Genomic DNA, 22,039 nt, shown 5'->3' on the forward strand with positions numbered 1-22,039 from the left:
ACACAGGAAATGTGAATCTCCAAGGAAAAACTTGTAGAAGGGGGCTTCAAAGAGTTGGTGGGTGGGGAAATTGATATAAAATGATTTTTTTCGATGGACTTTTTGAAGCTGCTGCATACAGGCATATACACAAGCAAAGGAAGTACCACCTCTCCCAGCTGGCCCCTCTCCCTCTCCCTTTCCTATTCCATGTAAGAAAGAAAAGTTGGAAAGCTCCTGATTTGAGCAAGCTTATTACTCTGCCTAATTTATGAAGAAGAGATTTTTTTTGTCATTATAAAACACGAATTATAATTTTAGGGTCTTTTGGAATCCCTTAATATATAGTATTCCATGAACCTTATGATTAGTTTATGATGTACAGTAAACCAGAGACCTTTTATTGTCTTACAAAATTCACTGCCATTGAGTCAGTGCCGACCCATAGCAACTCACCAGGGCAAGGCAGAACTTTCCCTGTGGGCTGCTGCGATTAGCACTTGCCATGGGAGGAGGAGCCTCGTCTCGTTCCTGCCAAGGGGCTGGTGGTTGCCAACTGCTGACCTTGCTGTTCAGCAGCCGACCGCAGCCACTATGCACCCAGGCACGGTTCGATTGTGTGATTCCACTCACCTCGCCTTCCCCTCCTGTGCCACTCGCTCCTTCCAGCCATTCGCACTCTTATTTCTAACACAGGTGACAGGGTTGGTTGGGGAAATAAATGGGGAGGGGTGGGAGGCTGAATAAGAAGAACTGGAGAGTTCAAGCCAAGAGACATTGAAGTGTCCTGGGTCTGTTTTCTCATTTGCACTGGTCTCAAACTATGACTTGTTCCTCAACAAAAGTACATAACGAATTAACTTTTAGAAGCGTTTTGAGTGCTTTCACAAAACCGAAGTATCCAAAAGCATGATTGCTTTCCAGCATTTCCTTTTCTTTTAAAAATCGTTTTATTAGGGGCTCATACAACTCTTATCACAATCCATCCATACATCAATTGTGTAAAGCACACTTGTACATTCATTGCCCTCATCATTCTCAAAACAGCTGCTCTCCACTTAAGACCCTGGCATCAGCTCCTCTTTTTCTCCCCTCTCTCCCCACTCCCCCTCCCTCATGAGCCCTTGATAATTTATAAATTATTATTTTGTCATATCTTGCCCGTCCGACGTTTGCCTTCACCCACTTTTCTGTTGTCTGTCCCCCAGGGAGGAGGTCACATGCAGATCCTTGTAAGATCTTCAAACATATAGCAAACAATTATGGTAACCAGAAAAAGGTAGGTAGGCCGGTAAATAGATAGGGGCCAGTTGCAGATTTCGCAGTGAAATTGTACCCTCCTTGCTCAATAGCATTTCTCCCCATCAATCTAGTTTACCTTTTGTTCTCAGAGTAAAGAAGACATACACATTTGTCTATTGCAAAATAATATTACAGATAGATTGGGAAGCAATAAACACTGGTTCTTCTTCACAGACAATAAGTCGCAAGCAAGTTTTCTTCAGGATGGGACATGATGTGCCACTGTTGACACAGATGTTGGGGAAATGATCTACTTTTTAAAAGGTATTGCATTTCCCACAGTTCTACTAGGACCCTAGAGAATGTGTTACTCCCCCCACATCCTAGCCTTATAAACCATTAAGTCTCAGGACAGGAGATAGATTACCTACCCTGGATAAGCCCAGAGCCTACAGCAAAGAAAGCAAGCTCCAAAATGAAACAAACAAACAAAAGCTCTTGAAAGCAAATAAAGCTAAAGAGTAAACATTTTGTTAAATTACAGAAAAACGAATCCAAAACTTGTTGACTAAGTTTTCCTGCCATATAATAGCTCTCAATACATATTTCTTTAAATGAATTTCTTTGTTTATACCTTGTAGTTATTCATTTTTCCAGCAGATGGCAACTATGTGTGAAATAACATTATTCTTATAATCTCAGAATGTGATTTTCAGGATCAGAAGGGGCCTCAAAGGTTTAAATCCAATCACCCTTCTAAAGCACGTATTCCTCAGCAGCAACACCACCACCATTAAAAAGGCGTCCACACGGAATCAAATGCCTTTAGATAATAGGAACCCCACAGTAACTTGTCTGCAGGCAGGACCCACTCCTGCAGAGTTCTTTTTGTTCCAGTGGCAACTTCTAGTCCCGTGTCTTGGAATAACAAGGAAAATCTCAGTCCTTCCCAAGGCCATTCTTCAAGGGTTTGACAGCAGCGAGAGCTATTGTCTGTCTTTCAGGCTAAATATCCCTTACAGGACAAACTTGACAATCCCAGTGGCTCTCCTTGGCATTTCGTGTAGCGTTCCAGTAAGGCGCAGCTCAGCTGCTCAGCGCCTCTTGATCTTTCCCCAATTGTTCCTCTTCTTGGTGAGATCTTCCCTATTTAATATCGTACCTCTCCGTCATGGAGCTCCTTATCCTGTTTTCTGCATGAATTTCCCCCATAGCTTTTCTCCCAGTCCTTAACAAACTGCATGTTATGTTTTGCCCATCATCGCTTTCTGCCTCTAGAGAGTAAGACTTGTGAGGCTCAGAAGGTTTTGTGAGACAGACCGATGTTTTCTCAAGGTAATCAATATTTGCTGAGTGAAGAATAAATGAACACCAGTTATTCAAGGCAATTAGAGTTGCAAACTAGTTCTTTGCTCAGTCATGACACTAGAATGGACCCCAAATTTTTAAAACGTAAGTGTACCAGAACAGGACACCAAATGGGAAAACATTCTAGCATGGCCAATGCACTTCTAAAAACTTAATCTTCCTCTTCGAAAACAAGGGCTATGTGCACAATTCACAGCAATCAACTCTCTTGATCGGCACAGTGGGAAGCAATGATGCCCTGCTCAAAGATGGCGGTCAACTACATAGCTTTGAATGTGTGTCACGCTTCACACTATTGGTAGAAATTGATTCTCCTGTATCAGGTTCCTGAAAGAGCTAGGCATACCTCTTCCAACTCTCTCATGTGCAAGTCTTCCACAAGGGATCTGAACCTTCATTTTCCATTTCTGTACACCATATTTTACAAATATATGCCTGTTCCAGTTTCACTGCGCCGGCCCTGACTGAACTGGCTCAGACTGGTTAAAAGTTCTTCAGTGAACTAACGAGTAACCTGAGCATCAAGAAGATAATGATATTTTTAGTTATAACAGCACGGTTGCTATTAATGCAAAATGCCACTCACCTAGAGTTGACCCACTTACGTGCCTAATGGCTCACTTTGCATTTATTTTCAGATATGTTTGACAGAGACAAACTTATCGTCTCTCCATTCAGTATTTATGAGGGTAGTTTTATGTATCAAAGCCTAGAAATTTATAAAATTCCCTTCTGAATTTCATCTCTGGCCCACTTTTTCAGCATACTGAGATCTTATCTGAACTCATGTCTAAAATCCTTAAGTATGAGCCATACATATTTTAAGTAAAACATATCTCTTATTTTAGTAATATTATTTGTGTAGAGCTATTAGATTTATAATTACATTCATATATACCATTCCTATCTGAGGACAGCTGTCTGAAGCATACCCAACTAGAAATGAACCCATTTTCTAAGACAACAGAGGTTCTTAAACTTGGTGGCAGGGCATTAATCAGTTGGGGGACTTGTTCAAAGAGATGCTGAGCCCCCAAAGTTTCCGATTCAGTGGAGCTGCTGTATGACCTGGGGATTTATGTTTCTAAGCAGATTTCAAAAGATCCAGATGCAATGATCTTTAGGCCTACAAGTTATGCATGACTGCTCTGAAACAGAACACAATTGAAAACAGGACACACATGGAGGTCATCTGACATAAAAGCCCTTATTTTTTCAATTGGCAACTGTGCTTATGCCTAAATTAATCCATATATGTATGCTGTTACAAATTATTTATATGCTTTGTGCTTTTTAAACGTCAAGAGGAAGGCCATGACAGCCTATATTAAAGTCCCTCTCATTAGCTCATTGTTCCACAACTATCAATTCCTGAATCAGTACTTCCCAAATGGAAACATCCATTTCTACAGCTGTATTTTTTCTGCTCCATCTACACACCTTTACCTTTCACCACTTCCTGTACGCACATGGACCTCCCCTGAGGTGTCATTTCAAGCACCCTCCTGCTTACAATGCTGCTAATGGAGTTTCCCCCTTGTGCCCATTCATTCAAACACTCCGACTGGTCTACCGCTTTCCCCCGAATTCCTACAGTTGGGCTGTGATGGAACACGGCTCTGGAGGAGATCAAGAATGAAAGTGGCTATGTAGCTCAGAAGCAACAAAACCCAAATGGAAGAAGCACACCAGCCTGTGTGATCATGAAGTGTCGAAGGGATCAGATATCAGGCATCAAAGAACAAAAAATCTTATCACTGTGAATGAGGAGGCATGTGGAGTGGGGATCCAAAGCCCATCTGTAGGAAACTGGACATTCCCTTACAGAAGGGTCTCGGGGAGGAGATGAGCCAGTCAGGATGCAGTGTAGCAACAATGACACATACAACTTTCCTCTAGTTCCTAAAAGCTTCCTCCCCACTCCACTATCATTATCCTAATTCTACCTTACAAATCTGGCTAGACCAGAGGATGTACACTGGTACAGGTAGGAACTTGAAACACAGGGAATCCAGGGCAGATGATCCCTTCAGGACCAGTGGTGAGAGAGGCCATACTGAGAGGGTGGAGGGAAGGTGGGGTAGAAAGGGGAAACTGATCATAAGGATTTACATATAACTCTCTCCCTGGGGGGTGGACAACAGAAAAGTGGGTGAAGGGAGACTTTGGACAGTATAAGATATGACAAAATAATAATTTATAAAATTTCCAGGGTTCATGAGGGAAGGGTGACAGAAGGGAGGGGGAAAATGAGGAGCTGATACCAAAGGCTACTCAAGTAGAAAGCAAATTTTTTGAGAATGATGATGGCAACAAATGTACAAATGTGCATGACACAATGGATGTATGTTTGGATTGTGATAAGAGGTGTACGAGCCCCCAATAAAATGATTTAAAAAAGAAGAATGAAGAAGAGGACGAGGGATTGGATTCTCTAAGAGTTGCCAACCAGTTCTTCACAGTTCAGAAAAAGGTACATGCCTTTCTTCAACTTAGAAATGTAAAAAGTTCTGTTAACCCGCTACAGGAACTTAAGTCAAAGTTGGGTTAAGGTCACGGGCTGCGGTTTGAGTATAAGTTCAAATCTGCACATGTTGGCTGTTTAGTGACTTAGCCTGTCTACGCCTGTTTCCTCATCTAAAGTCTAGGAGTACTAATACTCCCTACATCTCAGAGTTCTTGTGAGGACTGAATGAGCTAGTAACTGTTCAGTGCATATTGCAGCCTCCTAGCATATCGAAACTACGATTATCGCTACCATACCTGCCACACCCACCCCATTCTCTGCTTCACACACGTGGACTCACACCACCCATCTGGCAGTGCACCGCCAGGCACGTTCATGATTTGCACTATCCAGGGACCTGAGATGACACTCGGTGCCTTGAAAGGAAGGTCTGGCGATTGACTTCTAGAAACCCAGCCTTTGAAAAGACTACAGAGCCCAGTTATATTCTGATACACATGGGGACACCGAGAGCCCACAGACAAATTTATGATTAAAGAGTTTATTACAGAAGTGAACAAGGTTGCAGTGCCCGTGAGAAACCCTCAGGGTAGTTGTTTGATGAGGACGTGTTTGTTACAAAGTTCTAATAAATGCCCAGAAGGGAATGCCACTGCTGTGAGCCTCAACCTGAAGGTCTTCAGCTCAAGTCTGGGGGTCACTAGCCCAGCTCCCGGAACTGCGTCCTAGAGGCACCCCACTCTAGTAAGCTTCCTTTGTATGAGCATGTCAACTACCTACTAAGCAGAAGAGGAAGAGGGGAGGGGTATGTGAAATTTTCATTTTATCAGAAAAAGCAAAATTATATAGCAAGAAGAAATAAAGAAACCCGTTACAACACTGGTACTCAGGGCAAAATAATTCCCTTATATTCATTCCCGTGCCATTGAGACACATATCTACATGTGCATCACTGTGTACAAAAGGCAGAGAGTCCAGGTAAAAGTCATCCACCAGAATAATAACTAACATTTGCCCTAGCAGTGCTGCTTCCAGGGCCTGGTTATTAGACTCCAAGTCAGCGTGGTTTATTGATCTGTTTACAATGCGCTGAAGACAGATTAAAATGACTGCTTTGTTCTGACATACAAGAAACAGCTGTGGAAGCCCTCGGTCCGTGGCCCAGTAAGCACGCGACAATGACAGCCTCCAAGGGAACCAACATAAACTTTCTTGCCTCCCCATACTTGCTATGAATTGAACTGCCCACCTCCCACCCCCCTGAACAGATAAGTTTAAGTCCTAACTCCTGTATCTGTGGATATGACCTGGCTTGGGGAAACAAGGTCTTCTTAAAAGAAAGGATCAGTTGACTCAGGCTAGGGTAGGGTGGGTCTTATGCTGATCCCTTTAAGTGGCATTTTATATAAAAAGGGGACAAATATGGGGACAGGGTCGTACACAGGGAAGACAGGCACTTTATGAATATACATCTCCAAGCCAATGCACACCAAAAGACACCAGGGCTACCAGACAAAGGAGGAGAGGAGGCTGGGTGTGTGGCTTCTTCCCTCCCCGCCTCCCCCTTCCACAGCAATCGGAGAGCACAGCCTCGGTGATGGTGTCAATTAGGAATTTCACCTCCCAGACAGGCAAGTAAATAAATTTGCTTTAAGATTACCCACTTTTGGGAGCTTTGTTTTGGCAGCCTAATTAAACATCAACTTAAATTTTAAACACACACACACACACACACACACACACACACAGGCACACTTCAAAAAGTTCTTAGGAAAACTCCATTATCTTTTTGTTCCATTTTTCATGAACTTTTTGCAGTCTCCCACCACTTAGCTATGCCAACCACCCCTTAATGAATGCCCATGGAGGGCAACCCCTCCTCCATGAGCTCCTAGCGGCCAAGTGAGGCTAGTCTGACAGTGGCAGGCTAATCTGGCTTAAGAAGTGATTCTCCTGCAGTGCTGCTCACAGTCATGGGTTCTTCCTCTTTAGCCGATCCCTCCCTCCCGCAGGGAATGGCTTTATGTCTCTCCTAAACCCAGTGCTCCTCACACAGAGACACTCACAAAATTCCTCATCAACGGGCCTCTCCCCGGAGTAACCCAACAATTCAAAGCACCGCTGGAGCTGGAAGGTCTCACACTCCTCGATAAAAGAATGCATGTTCAATGGAAATCATGAATGCTCTTGGGTTGCAATCAGAACTTAACCTTTTATTAAAGTAGTTTAGGATGAACATTTCCAACATGTGTTTCTCATTTTGAACGACTGAGAAAAACAGCCCGGTTTTTCATAGTACATCACAGTTGCATTATGAAGAAAGCATTTATCAGTGCCCATCCATGCATTCACCAAGCATGCGAATGCCTGGGACAGTGGTAGGCCCAGGCTTTCGGTGAATGAAACATCATGTCAAACTGTCTTAATAAGTTCTAATACTGTTACTTTTCATCTCAAATGAAGCAGCCCTTAGAGCACTGTGAAGGAACCCTGGTGGTACAAGAGATTATGTATTGGGCCAAAGGTTCGAATCCACCAGTCATTCCTTGGGAGAAAGATGAGGCTGTTTCCCCAAAGGCTCACAGTCTCAGAAACTCTGGCTAGAGTAGTTTGACCATGGCGTCCTTGTGAATCAGAATGGAGTTGATGGCCGCAGGCTCTTGGGGGTGTTGCAGTTTAAGTGCTGGGTAGCTGAAGCCTGGTGTCTCTAACCCCACTTCATTAGACTGTCTCCTCCAGAAAGAGTTACAGACTTGGGAGATGTGGGGAACAATTCCGCTCTGGCCTACAGAGTCACTAAGCGCTGACTAGCTTGCAGTGGGCTTCGGTTATCTCAAGCACCCTGGAATATTTTTACTTTTAAAAATGTAATGGTATAATGTAATACCATTACTTAAGGAGGACACGTGAAATAAATAGTCCAGGGATTCTTTCCACTGCATACATATATGGAATAGTTCACAATTATGATAAACAATATTGATCAGCAAAGCCACATTCGCTTGCAAAGCATGCTGGTACTACCCTCATTGTGTGAACTGTCTCAAGATAAAAGTCCACACACACACACAAATGCAAACATTTTCCAAACAATTCAGTAAAGCAATTACAACAATATATTATATTGTCAGTATACTATCAAAGGATAAAGTTCACTCTTTGCAGCACACACATAAAGTATAAAACGTTTTTAAGCATAATATTATAAGTAACATGCAACTTACTGACAATTTTCTCCTTCAGAGTCTAAAACATGTACAAAAACATTTAGGAAGAAAACCCCAAAACTTTGTGCTCTGTTTTTTTTTAAATGCCTGTGCACATAGAAATAAACATCTATACTCAGAGGTGTAACAGACCTGGACAAAAAAAATAATTTAGCAAAAGTCTATAAAGTATTAAAACTCTTGCTAGGCTTCCCCCCCCCCCCATCTTTGAGGCTTGATAAGCAATCTATCAAATTGAACAGAACAACAACAAAACGGACACAAAAGCCATACTTAGGACAGGCCAAATGGTTTGCCAGACTTGGCAAACCGGTTTAATCTACTTCCTCAAAGGTCCTCCTGTCAAGATGAAGGATGACCCTCTTCTACTTCTGAATTAAGCTGGCTGTCATTCCAAGTCCTCCGTTGCTCATTCAGGTGGGTCACTTTAGTGAATCTTCTTGCAGGAGGAAGTTCATTACTTGTCCCCAGGTCATTAGGCAGTAGGGACCCACGCAGTTCAGTCGACATCAGAACGTGCAAGGATTCTGCCCCATCTTCAACATCCACTTGAATTCCCAGAGCTTTAAGAATGTCACATTTGCACATGGGACACGTCCCGTGGTCTAGAATCCAAGGGTCAATGCAATTCTTATGGAAAAAATGATTACAAGTTAGAACACGAATTGTATCATTATGCTTATAGACTTCAAAGCAAATGACGCAAATATCTCCATTTGGTGTTATTTCCTTGTCCCCGTCTTTCAACACCTTGAGTTGGAGCTGGGCAAACGCTTTCCTGAGATGTGTTGCGAATTGCTGCCATCTCCTGTTCTGAACTCTTGCTACCCAAACTCTGTGGATCTGATAAAAGATGAAGTAGGCTAAGACAGCAGTTGTGGCAATGACAAAAGTCACAAAGTAGTGATTCATCCAGATGATGTGTTTCCTCCCCACCTCAATCATGGCTGTGACATGAACCCCCTTCCGAATCAAATGGAAGATTTCGGAGCCTTTCAAGTTGCCAATCATCACCACCACAAAGTCTTCAAAAGCCTGGTGAGACATGGGGAACATCTGATTGCCAGTTCCAGCAAAGTTATAGATGATTACACCTCTGGCTCCTTTCTCGACGGCCACCTTAATCTTCTGTGTGAATGTACAGCCTCCTCGTTCTACAAGTGCAAGCCAAGTCTGAATGCCCTTTGCCTGGCTGTAACTGGTATTGGGATGGCATGCATTTTGGGACTTTCCATCTGGTGGCACAATAATGCCTGACACTCTCTTCAGTGTGGAGCTTCTTCCGAATATACCCGTCTCTCCCAACTCGGACAACATGTGATTTCCAACATGGAAGGAAATGTTCATGTAAGCAGTCCAAATAGCATCGGCCCTGCAACAGTTTGGACTAAGAAGCCAAAGAAAACTGAATTTCACCAGCCAGGATACGGTATTCTTTCCTCCCATGCCAACCTTGAGTGCCCTCATCTCTCTCTTCGCCCAGCGACCGTAGAGCCCAGCCACCGTCCGAGGGTGACCTCCACATCTATTGGCAGGCACTCAGTTGCAAATGAAAAAAATCTTCGGGGTGAAAATCAGTTCCAATATCTTCCAACATGTTTTCATAAGGAGTTCTTGAAGATATCTTATGCGTTTCAGATGTTTTATTAGAGAGAGGAAAGAGATTAAACGAAAGCCCCAGTCTCCCTACTGAGTGTCCAGCTACTGCTTACTCTTGGGCCATGTGATTATGACATAAAAGAAAACACAGCCAATTGGATAAGAGCTTAGAGCCTGCAGGAAATGTATGGCCTTGCCTGTTTCAAGTGGTGTTACAGGTGATGTGATATGATTGACTAAGCTACATATACTGTCAGCAGTTATCATTTAAGTTAAAAATTAAATGTGACTTTCTTTCATATAAAATTCACGAACTGTCTGCCCGTCAAAGCCAGAAAGCACGAGTTAAGAGAGCCATGTGATTATTTTTTCTTCACTATGAATATATTTGCAACAAAATGGAAAGCTTTTGAAAAACAAATGATCATTTAAAAATTAGCACTCTGAGCGATGGGAGGTAAAAGCAATGCACTTAAGAGCTAATGATTTATAACATATTGAAGCACCTGTGTGTGTGTGTACGTGTGTGTGTACGTGTGTGTGTGTGTGTGTGTGTGTGTGAGAGAGAGAGAGAGAGAGAGAGAGAGAGAGAGAGAGAGAGAGAGAGAGAGAGAGGAGTTTCAAGAAGTTCCAGTTTTCATTATCTTTTCATTGCAGACCCGACATCTGTCCCTAATCGAACCCTATTTTGAGGGAAGAGGAGGAAGCAGGAAAATGACTAAATACAGCAATCAGCGGTCCTAAAGTCAGACCCAACTCACGGCCACTAGGAACAACTCCCCCTGGTCCCACGTCCATTGCAGGGCAGGCTGGTGATCAGGGACCGTGGGAGCCAGAGGGCTCTCACTGGTTGATTTTCAGCCCTAGATTTCCAGGTCTTTCTTCCTAATTGCATTTTTGATTCAACACAATTTTTTTTCTCAACAAGAATGCAACTGTTCATTCGAAACGCACAACAACAACTTCAAGGCTGTCACTTAAAGCTAGCCATTGTCAGCAGTGCAAATTGTGGTTCGTAATGGATTATTTTCTCAACGAAGTGTTTGCCACGCGCCCGGCACACCCCTAATGGAAGACCCCTCAGACACGTCAGCCCCGACTCTCTTTTCATTACACTGGTGACAACGGCACAGCATCGCTTCAGAGCCAAACAAAGCATTGCTACCCAGCACGGTCAGCCACTCCCCCGCCAAACACCTTGCTGAGGATCTATTTCAATGCTTCTTTTTCAGCAGCTGGGAAACCAGAGTCAAATATTTTGACCTTGAACATAAATGTCTCCGGCCTTGTATGGGTAGGTGCTGGGAGGAGGTTCTTTGTCTGGGTCTCATGGGGACTAAGGGATCTGTATAGCTTGTGAAATGCCAATCAGCAACTTTTGGGAGGAAAGGGAAAAGGGTCCCACTGGTGGAAAACAGAAGGGTAGGGGAAGGAAATCTATGTCAAACCTTCAATTCTCCATGATGGATTTTTCTTTCCAATAACCCCTCACTAATTTGCTTGTTTTCCACAAAGACCCCATTAAAAAAAAATCTATCAGAGAAGTGTATGGACTATGAAGTGCCACCTGGATTGGGAATGCATAGTTTACCATACCCATAAGAAGAGATTTTCAATAAAATACAACAAAAATCTAACTCGCTCGTTTTGTCATTAAGACACAAAGAGGCAAAAGATTTGAAAGAGCAATTGAACAAAATTTCAGCTCTGTTCTTTCATGGTTACCAAAATGCCTCCAATAGAGAAACACTCCCTACCATTTTGAGAAGAAAAGATAAGCATTCACTGGGACATTTCTAGCCAACGGAATGGATTCAACTAAGACTCTAAGAGTTTTTGAGAACAAAGGTGTATGTGCACGCATGCGTAAGCCTGTACTAGATGAGGCCATAATACTTTCAAATATTTTTAGTCAAATCTCCCAAACAACATCCATCTAAAGTAACTATTTAGAATACATTGAACACTAACTGGTCAGTAGTTTTGAAAAATTCTGGGTATTAGTAAAACTGATTACCAAGACTTACATTATAAAAACAGACCACAACTACTAGTATTTTTAAAAAAGAAACTTTGAAATACCATGACCTGTTCCTGTTGACATCAGGATCATAAACAATTCTAATTTGAAGATCGAAGTGAATATTGTTTTTTTTGCCACACACAGTACTCTTTTCTCAGGCCACAATGGCATAACAATGAAAAGCAATTCACAAAACCAGTTCAAGTAGCATGGACATGATATGGAGTTTTATTTTTAAAAACAAGACCAATTTCACCCTCTTTAGTACTTGGGTAGAGACGATCGGGTTGGATCTTCTCTCTATGGAAAGTACTATAAGAGAATTCACCTAATTTCAATTTTGGGGAAAACTCGGCAACATCTTGAGAAGATTCTCCGGGTGTCTTAAGTCTTCAGAATGTCGCACTTGCACATGGGGCATGTCCTATGGACTAGCAGCCAAGGGTCAATGCATGCCTTATGGAAGAAATGCTTGCAGTTTAAAATGCACACAACATCTTGGGGCTTGTAGGTGTCAAAGCAAACCACACAGTTGTCTTCATTGGGGTCTAGTTCCTTGTCACCTTCCTTGAGCACTCGCACTTGAAGCTGACTAATGGCTCTCCTCACGTCGGCCTTGATGGGTCTTCCCCGCCGGGTGGCAGAGTTGGGCACTCTGGGTCTCCACGCACAGTACAAGAAGAGGTAGGCAACGGAAGCCACCAGGAAGGTAAACAGAGACAGGACATAGTGGCTCAGCCAAGGCATATGCATTCTGCCCACTTCAATTATGATGGTCACGGACACACCTTTCTGAATCAAATGCAAAAGTTCCATGCCTTTCAAGTTGCCTATCATCACTGCGACTATGTTTTCTGTTCCCTGGTGGGACATGGGGAACACTTTGTTGCCGGTACCTGGATAGTTATAGATGATCACCCCATTTGCTCCCTTCTCTGCTGCCACGTTGATTTTGTGGGTGAACGTACAGCCTCCTCGTTCAATGAGGGCCAGCCAGGACTCTGCCTGTCCCGGCCTGCTGAAATTGGTCATAGGATTACAAGCATTCTGATTCCATCCTTCAGGAAGGGCCACTGCACCAGACACCCTTTCCAGGGGCGAATGATTCCCGAACACTCCACTCTCTCCTAATTCTGATACGATCCGATTGCCCACCTGGAAGGTTATATTCAGGTGGGCCGTCCAGATGGCTTTTCCTCTCGACTCAGGGAGGCTAAGTAGCAGAAAGATGCCGAGTCGCAGGAGTTGAGATGAACCACAACTATGAGCAGAAGGGGTAAGTCCAGGTAGGCTCATTTCTCCATTAGCCTACGACCTGACACGCCTGAGAAGCAAAATAATATCTACTGTAAAAGAAAGGAAAGAAGCTGGCTCCTACTCTTGGCAGTCGGTCATGAAATCACGCCAGTGGAAAATTCTAGGTGAGCCACAGATCTCTCGCTCCATCCAGTGTTCTTATGTTGGGGTAGCTTTAGCTTTCTTCTCAGGAAACAAAATAACAAGAGTTGCAATGAGTACAATGTGATTTCAAAAACAGTATGACTTCTTAATGGGGAAATTGTGACATCAGAAGTAGTTCAGCCAATCCAGGGGCTTATATTACTCCAGGAGTATGTTGTGTACTGAAATCCTATTGGTCAAAGGCTATGAGGCACTGACTCCTGGTCAGAAACTCTGGGATGATAACTAAATAGATCAGGTTTTGGGGGTCTTGATTCTCTGTCCTACTTCTAGATGGGTTTGAAAAAGCTATCCAGCTACTCCCCCACTGATTTACTCCCCATCCAGCAGAAGTAGAAATCATTCATGCACTAAAAAATGTCCCTGGCCACCGACCAGCATTGTGTACGGTCCAGGCCCCCAAAGATGCCATTGTTAGGAATTGGGAGTAACACATCGTCAATCTCTTCTTCCAGTAAATGCTTATCCAAGGCCTACTGATTTGGCACAAAGTGCCTACAAACTTTCCGTTTTGCTTATTATCTAGTGAGGGAAGGGAGTAAACCAACATCCACAAGCAAGTAACTGCAAATCCTCATGATAGGAACTGTGGAGGAAAGGACAGAGCCCGAGGGAAAAAGAGTAAATGAGAACAGAGGCTGAGTTTCGATTAGGAGACTGGTTTGCAACTTGAAGGTAAATCGATATTACTTAAACGTTTCGTGTGAAGGAGTTTCATATTCTGCTGAATCATGCACCTAGGCAAAGGTAACAGAAGTATGTACCAGGGCTGCTTGATCCAGCGGCTCAAAAAACCCTGTTCTTTTTATCTCTTCTTTCAGCCTGGATTAGTACGTCCGCTTTTCCTCTTAGGTTAGGACTGCAAGGTGGCTCGTGTCGTTCCACACAGGAAATACAGACATGAGGGCAAAAAAAGGAGCTTAATCCTCTCAAGTCATGTTTGAAGAGCAAGGACTCCCTTCCCATCCCCCGCAACCCTTTTTAAAACAAAGCACAAAGCAACTACACTTCCTTCAGTGTCTCTGGCTAGAACTGCTCACAAACCCATGGCTAATGTTTCTCTGGACACTGAAAGGTCATCACAGTGATTGACTTATAGATGCATCAAGGTCGAGCCAGTTGTAAAGAACCCGTTTCCTGGGTGAACACATGGTCAGAAGAGGGGGGAAGCGCATCGGTGTTCTACCACCAAGGAACGAGGGTATGAACCAGATGGTGAAAAGATAAATGAAATGCAGCTACAGACTCTAAATATCTCCAAAGGATAATGTTTAAATATCCGCACCAACAATAATCCTTCTACACAAGGTACTGATGCGACCAGACTTTGTGTTCAAGAAGATGCAACGTGGGCCTGCCCTGAAAGAGGCCATCATCTGGGTGAACAAGAGAGTTCTACACAAACTTAGCTGTAAGCAAGTATCTTCTCAGTTCTAGGTAACGAGTTGAAATTTCAAGCAGGTTATCTTTCTCATTAGGTTCTCGAAGGAGGGAATCAACAACCCCCGTCGCTCTATTATCCTTGGCACGACCTCTACTCTTAGAAATGTGAAACGCGCAATGATCTCCACCGTAATAGAAAAAACACAAAACCACTAAATATATTCACATTACTCTCCTCAGATAGCAACTCTGAGATATAAGGAATTCCAAAGAGGCTTCCAAAAATCACCCAAGTCAGAGATCCCTTGGAATTCACCAAACACTTTCCATTTGCATTTAAGCTAGAAAATGACAACCGCCTGGGTTTTCTATGAGGAATTGCATGAATCATAATGGGATTTGGGGCGCAACAGAAAACTGTCTCTTAAGTGGTTTACTGAGAACAGCAAAAAAGCAAATAGAGCTAATAATAAATCTCTTCTGAAAGCAACATCTTTATTTTTACAATAAAATGCTACTCTAAAATTTTATGACATTTGATTGCAAATTAGTAAACTCTCATGAACATTAATGTAGTCTTTTTCTCAATTTCTCTCATATTCTTTCATTTCTCCTAAATTACTCGTATATTTTCACAGACATAAATGCAACAAGTAAAGGGAAAACTGTATTTTTAAAATATACCATTACATTTTTCCCTCCTTGCCTTTCTAAATCCAGGGGAAAGAGTGCTGGGTGTGCAAAACAAAGAATATCACGCAGCTATAAACTAAGACTTCAGCTTCTTGTGACTTTAATGATCATGTTCTCCCACAAGAGCAATAAAGAGGACTAAAAGAGTGCGGAGAATACAATGTGGGGATAAGAGAGCACTGTGCGAGGTCTGCTAACTCGGCAACAAGTCCAAGTGAACCTGACTTTCTGAGGTAGGGTCCTCCTGGGAGATTGTAGTAGAGGAAGGTGATGGAGTCAGAGATAGAAGTAGGGCCAGAACAGGGAACACCAGAGAGCTCAACTCCAGGTCTTCAGAAGTTCCAGCAGGGCCGGCCAGCTCCTGGGAGGGAGCAGGCAGAGAGCACTGCAAAGGCCACGCAGCCACTGAGACCAGCGTCTCCTGAAGCGCATGCTTTCAAGGCAAAAAGCCCACTCGGCAGCAGAGAGATGGGCCTCGGAAAGGCCGGTTCACGATGGGACCCAGAGCCAAGTCTTGCTTATAAGTGACACTGTCTTCGTGACACTGGCCACAGTGGTTAAGCAATCAGCTGCTAATCAAAGGGTGAAAGGTTAGTGCATGCTAGCCATTACACAGTTGAATGTCTCGGCATATACTCAATAAAACACAAATAAACATCTTTCTGAGACCCTCTGCTTTCATTCCTTCCTCTATGTCCTTTTCTGAATCTGGCTTGAAATTCTGGAACTTCCCTGTCAATGTACTGCTCCCAAATATATTTGAATTACTTAATCTTAATTTTACTTGCAAATATTACTAAAGATATTGTTTATATTTCATACACTCTATCACTTTTATTTGGAATAGACATGTAAATGGGTGTCTTCTAGTTTGGTGTCCAGGTAACTGTGTCTTCCAATTTTCTTGGTATGTAACAGTGAGCACTTCCAGTATAGCCATGTGCCATTGCATGAAGATATTCCATGTCACATAACGCAGAATAAGAACTTATCAATTTACCTCAACCTCAATGAAAAATTATGGTGCGCCAGATACTGTGCTATTACAAAGATAAGATTAAAGTTTAATTTCAGCCATCAAAGAGAGTGATAAAGGAAACAATTTTTATTAAATTTTAGATAATTTTATCAGGGGCTCTTATAGCTCTTATAACATCAATTGTATAAAGTACATTTGTGCATATGTTGCTGCCTTCATTTTCTGAGCTTTTTCTTTCTGTGTGAGCTCTTGGTATCAGTTCCTCCTTTCCCCCTCCTTTCCCCATCCTTCCACCCTAGTGAACCCTTGATAAATTATAAATTATTATTTTCATATCATACACTGACTGCAGTCTCCCTTCACTCATGTTTCTGTTGTTCTTCCTCTTTGGGGGGTTATACAACAATCAGTTGTCCTTTTCTCCCATTCCTCTACGCCCACCTTCCCCTCACTCTCTTGGTATCGCTACTCCCATTTCTGCTCCTGATGGGTTTATCTGTACTGAATTGTGTGTGTCGAGAGCTCTTATCTGTACCAGCATACATGCTCTGGTCTGGCTAGATTTATAAGGCAGAGGTAGGGTCATGATATTGAGGGTGAGGAAGCCTCACGAAAGCAGAGGAATATTGCGTGTTTCTTTGGTGCCATACTGCACCCTGGCTGACTTGTCCCTTCCTTGAGACACTTCTATGAAAGTATGCCCAATCATCTACAGATGGATTTTGGGTCTCCACTCTGACCTCTTTCATTCTCAACAATATGATTATTTGTTTTGGGTTTTCTGATGCCTGTTACCTGATCCCATTGACATCTCGTGATTGCACAGGCTGGCGTGCTTCTTCCATGTGGGCTTGTTGCTTCTCTGCTAAATGGACGCTTATTTAACTTCAAGCCTTTAAGACCCCAGAACTATTAATAGCTAGGCACCAGCAGCTTTCTTCACCATATTTGCTTATGCACCCATTTTGTCTTCGGTGATCATGTTGGGAGGGTGAGAATCACAGAATGCCAAGCTCATAGAACAAAGTGTTCTTGCATCGAGGAAGGGCTAGAGTAGAGGCCGGGTCCATCCACTTCCTCAATATATTGCCATATAAATATATGTACATAGGCCAATACCTCTATTTTTATGAATTAATATAATTATATATGGACACAATTATGGTTCCACCTCTATCAATGGTTTTACTTTCTAAATCTTTCCTCTTCCCTTTTACCTTTCTCCTGCCCCACTATCATGCTGACTTTTTCACTTGCCTCTCAGTAATTCCTCTTGATAGATTACTGTGCTCCAACACTACCAGATTACCATCTATGCCCCAGGAAACAATTTTTAGAGGAGACTATATCAGCTGTTGCTATGGAACACACCATTGCAAAATGTCATCTGTTCTGATAACTCTACTCTGGGGGAGCCAACCTCACCAGGTCATTCTCAGTCTTCTGCAGGATAGAGCCCTTGCTCTTCCTCGCAAATTTTGGAATCAGCTTAGCAAGTACCCTAAGACAAAATGAGACATTTTACACAGGTGCTTAAGAGTAGGCTGGTAGCTGTGATACATTTACTAAGTAAATCTAGTTCTAATCCGCACCTTTACAGCAGTCTTCCCATTCAGCTACAATGTACAGCCTTCTTCTATCTACCTCCCTCCGTGATATTTTATAAGCTCTCCCCCCTGGGGCTTTGTAGTATTTAGTATGTAACTTAAAGGTACTTTCTAAGTTTACTTGTTTTTAAGAATGACTTTTCCCCTAATATCATTTCCCAGGAAGTTACTGCTGCTTTAATAGAAATGTTACTTTCTGTAAGTTTAGGTTTCTAATCAGAGACATTGCTGAAATTGTTCAAGGGAGCTTCATGAAGTTCGGGGGGGGGGGGGGGGATGATAATGGAATTTCTCCGTGAACTTCTGAACTCCACATGCATCGACTTCAATAGTTTGACTCTGGAACTTTCTAGGTAGACGTATTCTATCCATCAGTAAGCATAGTTTATCCCCCCCCCCCCCAATTGGTTCTCTTTTGCTTTTCTGGCTGACCTGACTGAAACTTCCATTACAATGCTGTGTTGGTCCGGGTAGACTAAAGAAACAAATCCAGGGAGACTCGTGTGTATAAGAAAGAGTTTTATCTCAGTTCAGATCAAGTCCAATATTAGCCAATTTATCCAATACTAGTCCATGAATTGCTCTTTAGATTCACATAGCCATGCAATAATGCTGAACACAGGAAGGTCACAGGCAAGTGGGTGGCAAGTCTTGTGGAACCAGTGGTGGTAGAAGCGTCCTGTACTGTCAGGGGCCTCCAAGTGGCTCCTCCAGCTCTCAGGGCTCTGGTTGTATCTGCGTAACTCCAGCTAGCTCCTTGTAAGTAATGTCTCCCAGGAGTGAGTGTGTGTCCCGCCTCTAGTGAGCTATTGATCTCCTTAGCACCTCCAAATGAGGTCATCAATTTGCGACTTTGATTGACTGGCTAAACTCCACACCTTCACTAAGTCTCAAATTGACAATAGATTATGTAACAACCACAAATACTAAATTATAGAAGTGATGGCAAGTAACCAAGTCATATCCCTGATCTTCTGGAGTCCTGATACGGTAGCCCTTCACAACCACCAGATGCTGCTCCATGGGAGAAAACTGGGAATCTCTACTCTTAAAACAAGGTACAGTCTTAGAACCCACAGAGACAGCTTTATCCTCTCCTACAGGATTACTAGGAGTTGACATTGAGTCTGTGACAGTGTGCTTCTTTGATCTCTGGATTTTCATCGAAAAGCTTTCAAATCCTCACTACTGTGATATTTTCTGCAAATTTATGATTGAGATCCAGACATTTTCTTTCCAGTGTTAGCCTGAGTTTTTTTTGCCTTAAACAGATGTTGACTTTTAATAAATGTCATTTCTGCATACATTAAAATGATCTTCTTTCCCTTCTAAATCTAAATGTGATAGAATATACCAATAGATTTTTCTAATACTGAATCACTCAATACACTCATGAGATAAACTATACTTCATCATAATGTACACCAAAATCATTTATGGATTTTTTTATGAAAGATTTTTCATCTGTGGAATGAGATGCAATTGAGATGTAAAATGAGAATAGTCTTTAATTTTCTGTTTTCAAATTTTTAATTTTAGTTTGTGCAAAGATAGATTAGCTTCATCAAATGAAACTTCCTATGTTTTTAATATCGGAAGCAATTCTTATAAATTAGAAGTTAACTTTTCCAGAAGGTCTTAAACAGTTGCGTTTAGAGGTTTGATGGAGGAGATTTGGTTATAGGGAAGTTGATTGCACCTTGGGCTTCTAACCACAAGTTCAGTGGTTCAAAACCACCAGAAGCAACTTGGGGAGAAAGATGAGGCTTTCTACTCCCGTGAAGAGTTACAGTCTCAGAACCTAAAGAGGGCAATTTTATTCCATCCTAGGGGGTTACTGTGAGTGAGAACTGACTCAATGGTAGTCAGGTATTTTTGAGGGAGATATTAATGGATAATAGTTTATTCAGATTTTCTTTCTATTTTTTCTTGAACTAATTTGGTTTCCAACAAAAGTAAAATATCTGTTTCAAATCTACTGGCATAAATGTGTTCAAAGAATTATGAGATAATTACTTATCGATAGTTGTTACACTGCATATTTCTACTGGTGTTTATTTGTACTTTTTCTTCTTCAACAATCTTATTAGCACAAGTCTCAGAGATCTTCTCATATAACTAAATTTCAGTTCTGTTTATTGTTTTGTCTCTTTGAACATTTCTACTTCATTCGGGCTTTTGTTTTTTAAATGTGTTATCTTTTTTTCAGTTTCTATGAATTTATTCTATGTGGTTATTATCTGTACATTGAATAGTCAGACTCAGATTTTAAATAGTTATGCCACCCAAAAGGAATATTCACAGCAAAGACTACAGCTGAGAATCAGAAACACAAGTTAAACACAATGAGACAAAAATCCCTTGCTTTTAACTTTGCCAGGTGGTTCCTCACTCTAGGTCTGTTATCTGGGTCAGTTACCCTAAATCTATGAGTTCCAACCCTCTCAAGAGGCTAGTACTATGAGACTGATGAATGAGGCACCGAGTTTATGATTCTGGGTGGAGCTGAGGAATCTATCTACTGATACTGCCTCCTCTTTGAGAATGACATTTGATACTTTGTTTCCTTGTTTGCGATGGGAACTGCTCCCATGAGGGTCTTGATCCCTTTTATCACATGTATGAGGGGCTGCCAAATATTCATGGAAATTGTTAATTTTACAATCCAATTTTCCACAAACTTTTTGGAACTCCCACTTACATTTGATGGCATCAATTCGATTCTGGCTCACGGGACAGAGAACGATCCCCAAAGAACTGTTTCCAACGCTGAACTCTTTCTCCTCTGGTGTGTCCAGGGCAGTGGTCGCAATCTGGGGTTCACGGCCCTTTGGGGGTCAAACGACCCTTTCACAGGAGTCGCCTACAACCATATCTCCAATGGTCTTAGGAATGGAGACACCACTCCTCTATCCGTCTCGAGGCCCGTCCGGCCATGTGCAGGGGATTTGAACTGCTGATTGCTTGCATAGGAACCAAGAGCTTCAACAACTGCCCCAGCAGGGCTCCTGCTTACTCAAAAAACCCAACTCACTCCCTTTGAGCCACTTCTGGCACATGACGACCTTGGATCTTATAGTAAACCTCTGAGCTTTGGTTTCGCATTGAATCCTAACCCTCAGTCACGGCAGACAAGCTTTACGCAGTGCCATGCAGGATCCCTCCTTGCGAGCTAACATGATCAGGCCAGCCTTTGTCTTCAGTTAGGACTGGTTATGTGGCACCTGTCTCCGGGGGTTGCTGCTGCCAGAGCCAGTCAGGAAGGATGGAGAAGTGAATCCACAGCCATGCACACATGACCGCACTTGACTCTTTTGTTCCTCACACAGGAGTTCTGTGCCTTGTCAGAAAAAAGTAGTTCATGTGGTTATGTTTACGCTGAAAAGATCCAGAAAATATTTTCTCCTCCTTATCCCTGCCGAGGACAACGCCAGGTATTCCAAGGATGCACCCCAGGACCATCTATGCGCCCCCCCCTGTAGCTGACACTCATGCTCCTCTACGTTTCCCTCCTTTGTACAGAGCCGTGAGTCCTCACTGGCCATGGCAAACACTCACACCTCTCATGTAGTCCACAGCAGAACAGCAGCAAATTGCCCAAATTTACGCCAAACATGCAAAAAATCTAACATAAGGACATGTTTGGCACCAGCAGGGCTTAAAATCACCCGCACTGACCCTAAGAGAAACATTAATAACTCCTTATGATTTTATTCTCACAGACTGTATTAAGAGCCATAAGCTTTCATCCACAATTCCGTACAAAATGCTCTGGAAATCTTTTTTTTTTTTTGTCCCCTCCATAAAATTTCAGCAAATGCATTTGGGGGCAAAACCTGACCTAAATCGATGTGAGTCTACTTATAACCGATTTAGTCTCGCAGTGTGCTTATTCGTACACATTGCTGCAGAAATCCTCATTTATCACAAGGACCGGCTCCAGGCTCTGCTGAAGCTCTCCCCTAACACGGAGTGAAGCCACTGTGTCACTTTCCTAAGGTCTAAACAGTT

At 42.5% G+C, this 22,039-nt stretch overlaps 3 protein-coding genes across 17 annotated transcripts in view; all 3 read right to left on the reverse strand.

The window, feature by feature from the left end:
- The window catches only part of CADPS2 (calcium dependent secretion activator 2), a 520,508-nt gene that overhangs the window by 340,451 nt on the left and 158,018 nt on the right, over positions 1 to 22,039 (reverse strand). The window lies entirely within an intron of this gene.
- RNF133 (ring finger protein 133) lies at positions 8,626 to 9,729 on the reverse strand. The gene has a single exon (XM_075558371.1). The coding sequence runs from the start codon at positions 9,727 to 9,729 to the stop codon at positions 8,626 to 8,628; it is 1,104 nt and encodes a 367-aa protein (XP_075414486.1).
- Positions 12,290 to 13,201, reverse strand: RNF148 (ring finger protein 148). Its single transcript, XM_075557690.1, has one exon. It carries the CDS (start codon positions 13,199 to 13,201, stop codon positions 12,290 to 12,292), a length of 912 nt encoding a protein of 303 aa, XP_075413805.1.

The sequence above is a fragment of the Tenrec ecaudatus genome, chromosome 9 (genome assembly GCF_050624435.1).
Source record: "Tenrec ecaudatus isolate mTenEca1 chromosome 9, mTenEca1.hap1, whole genome shotgun sequence".
NCBI classification, from domain to species: domain Eukaryota; kingdom Metazoa; phylum Chordata; class Mammalia; order Afrosoricida; family Tenrecidae; genus Tenrec; species Tenrec ecaudatus.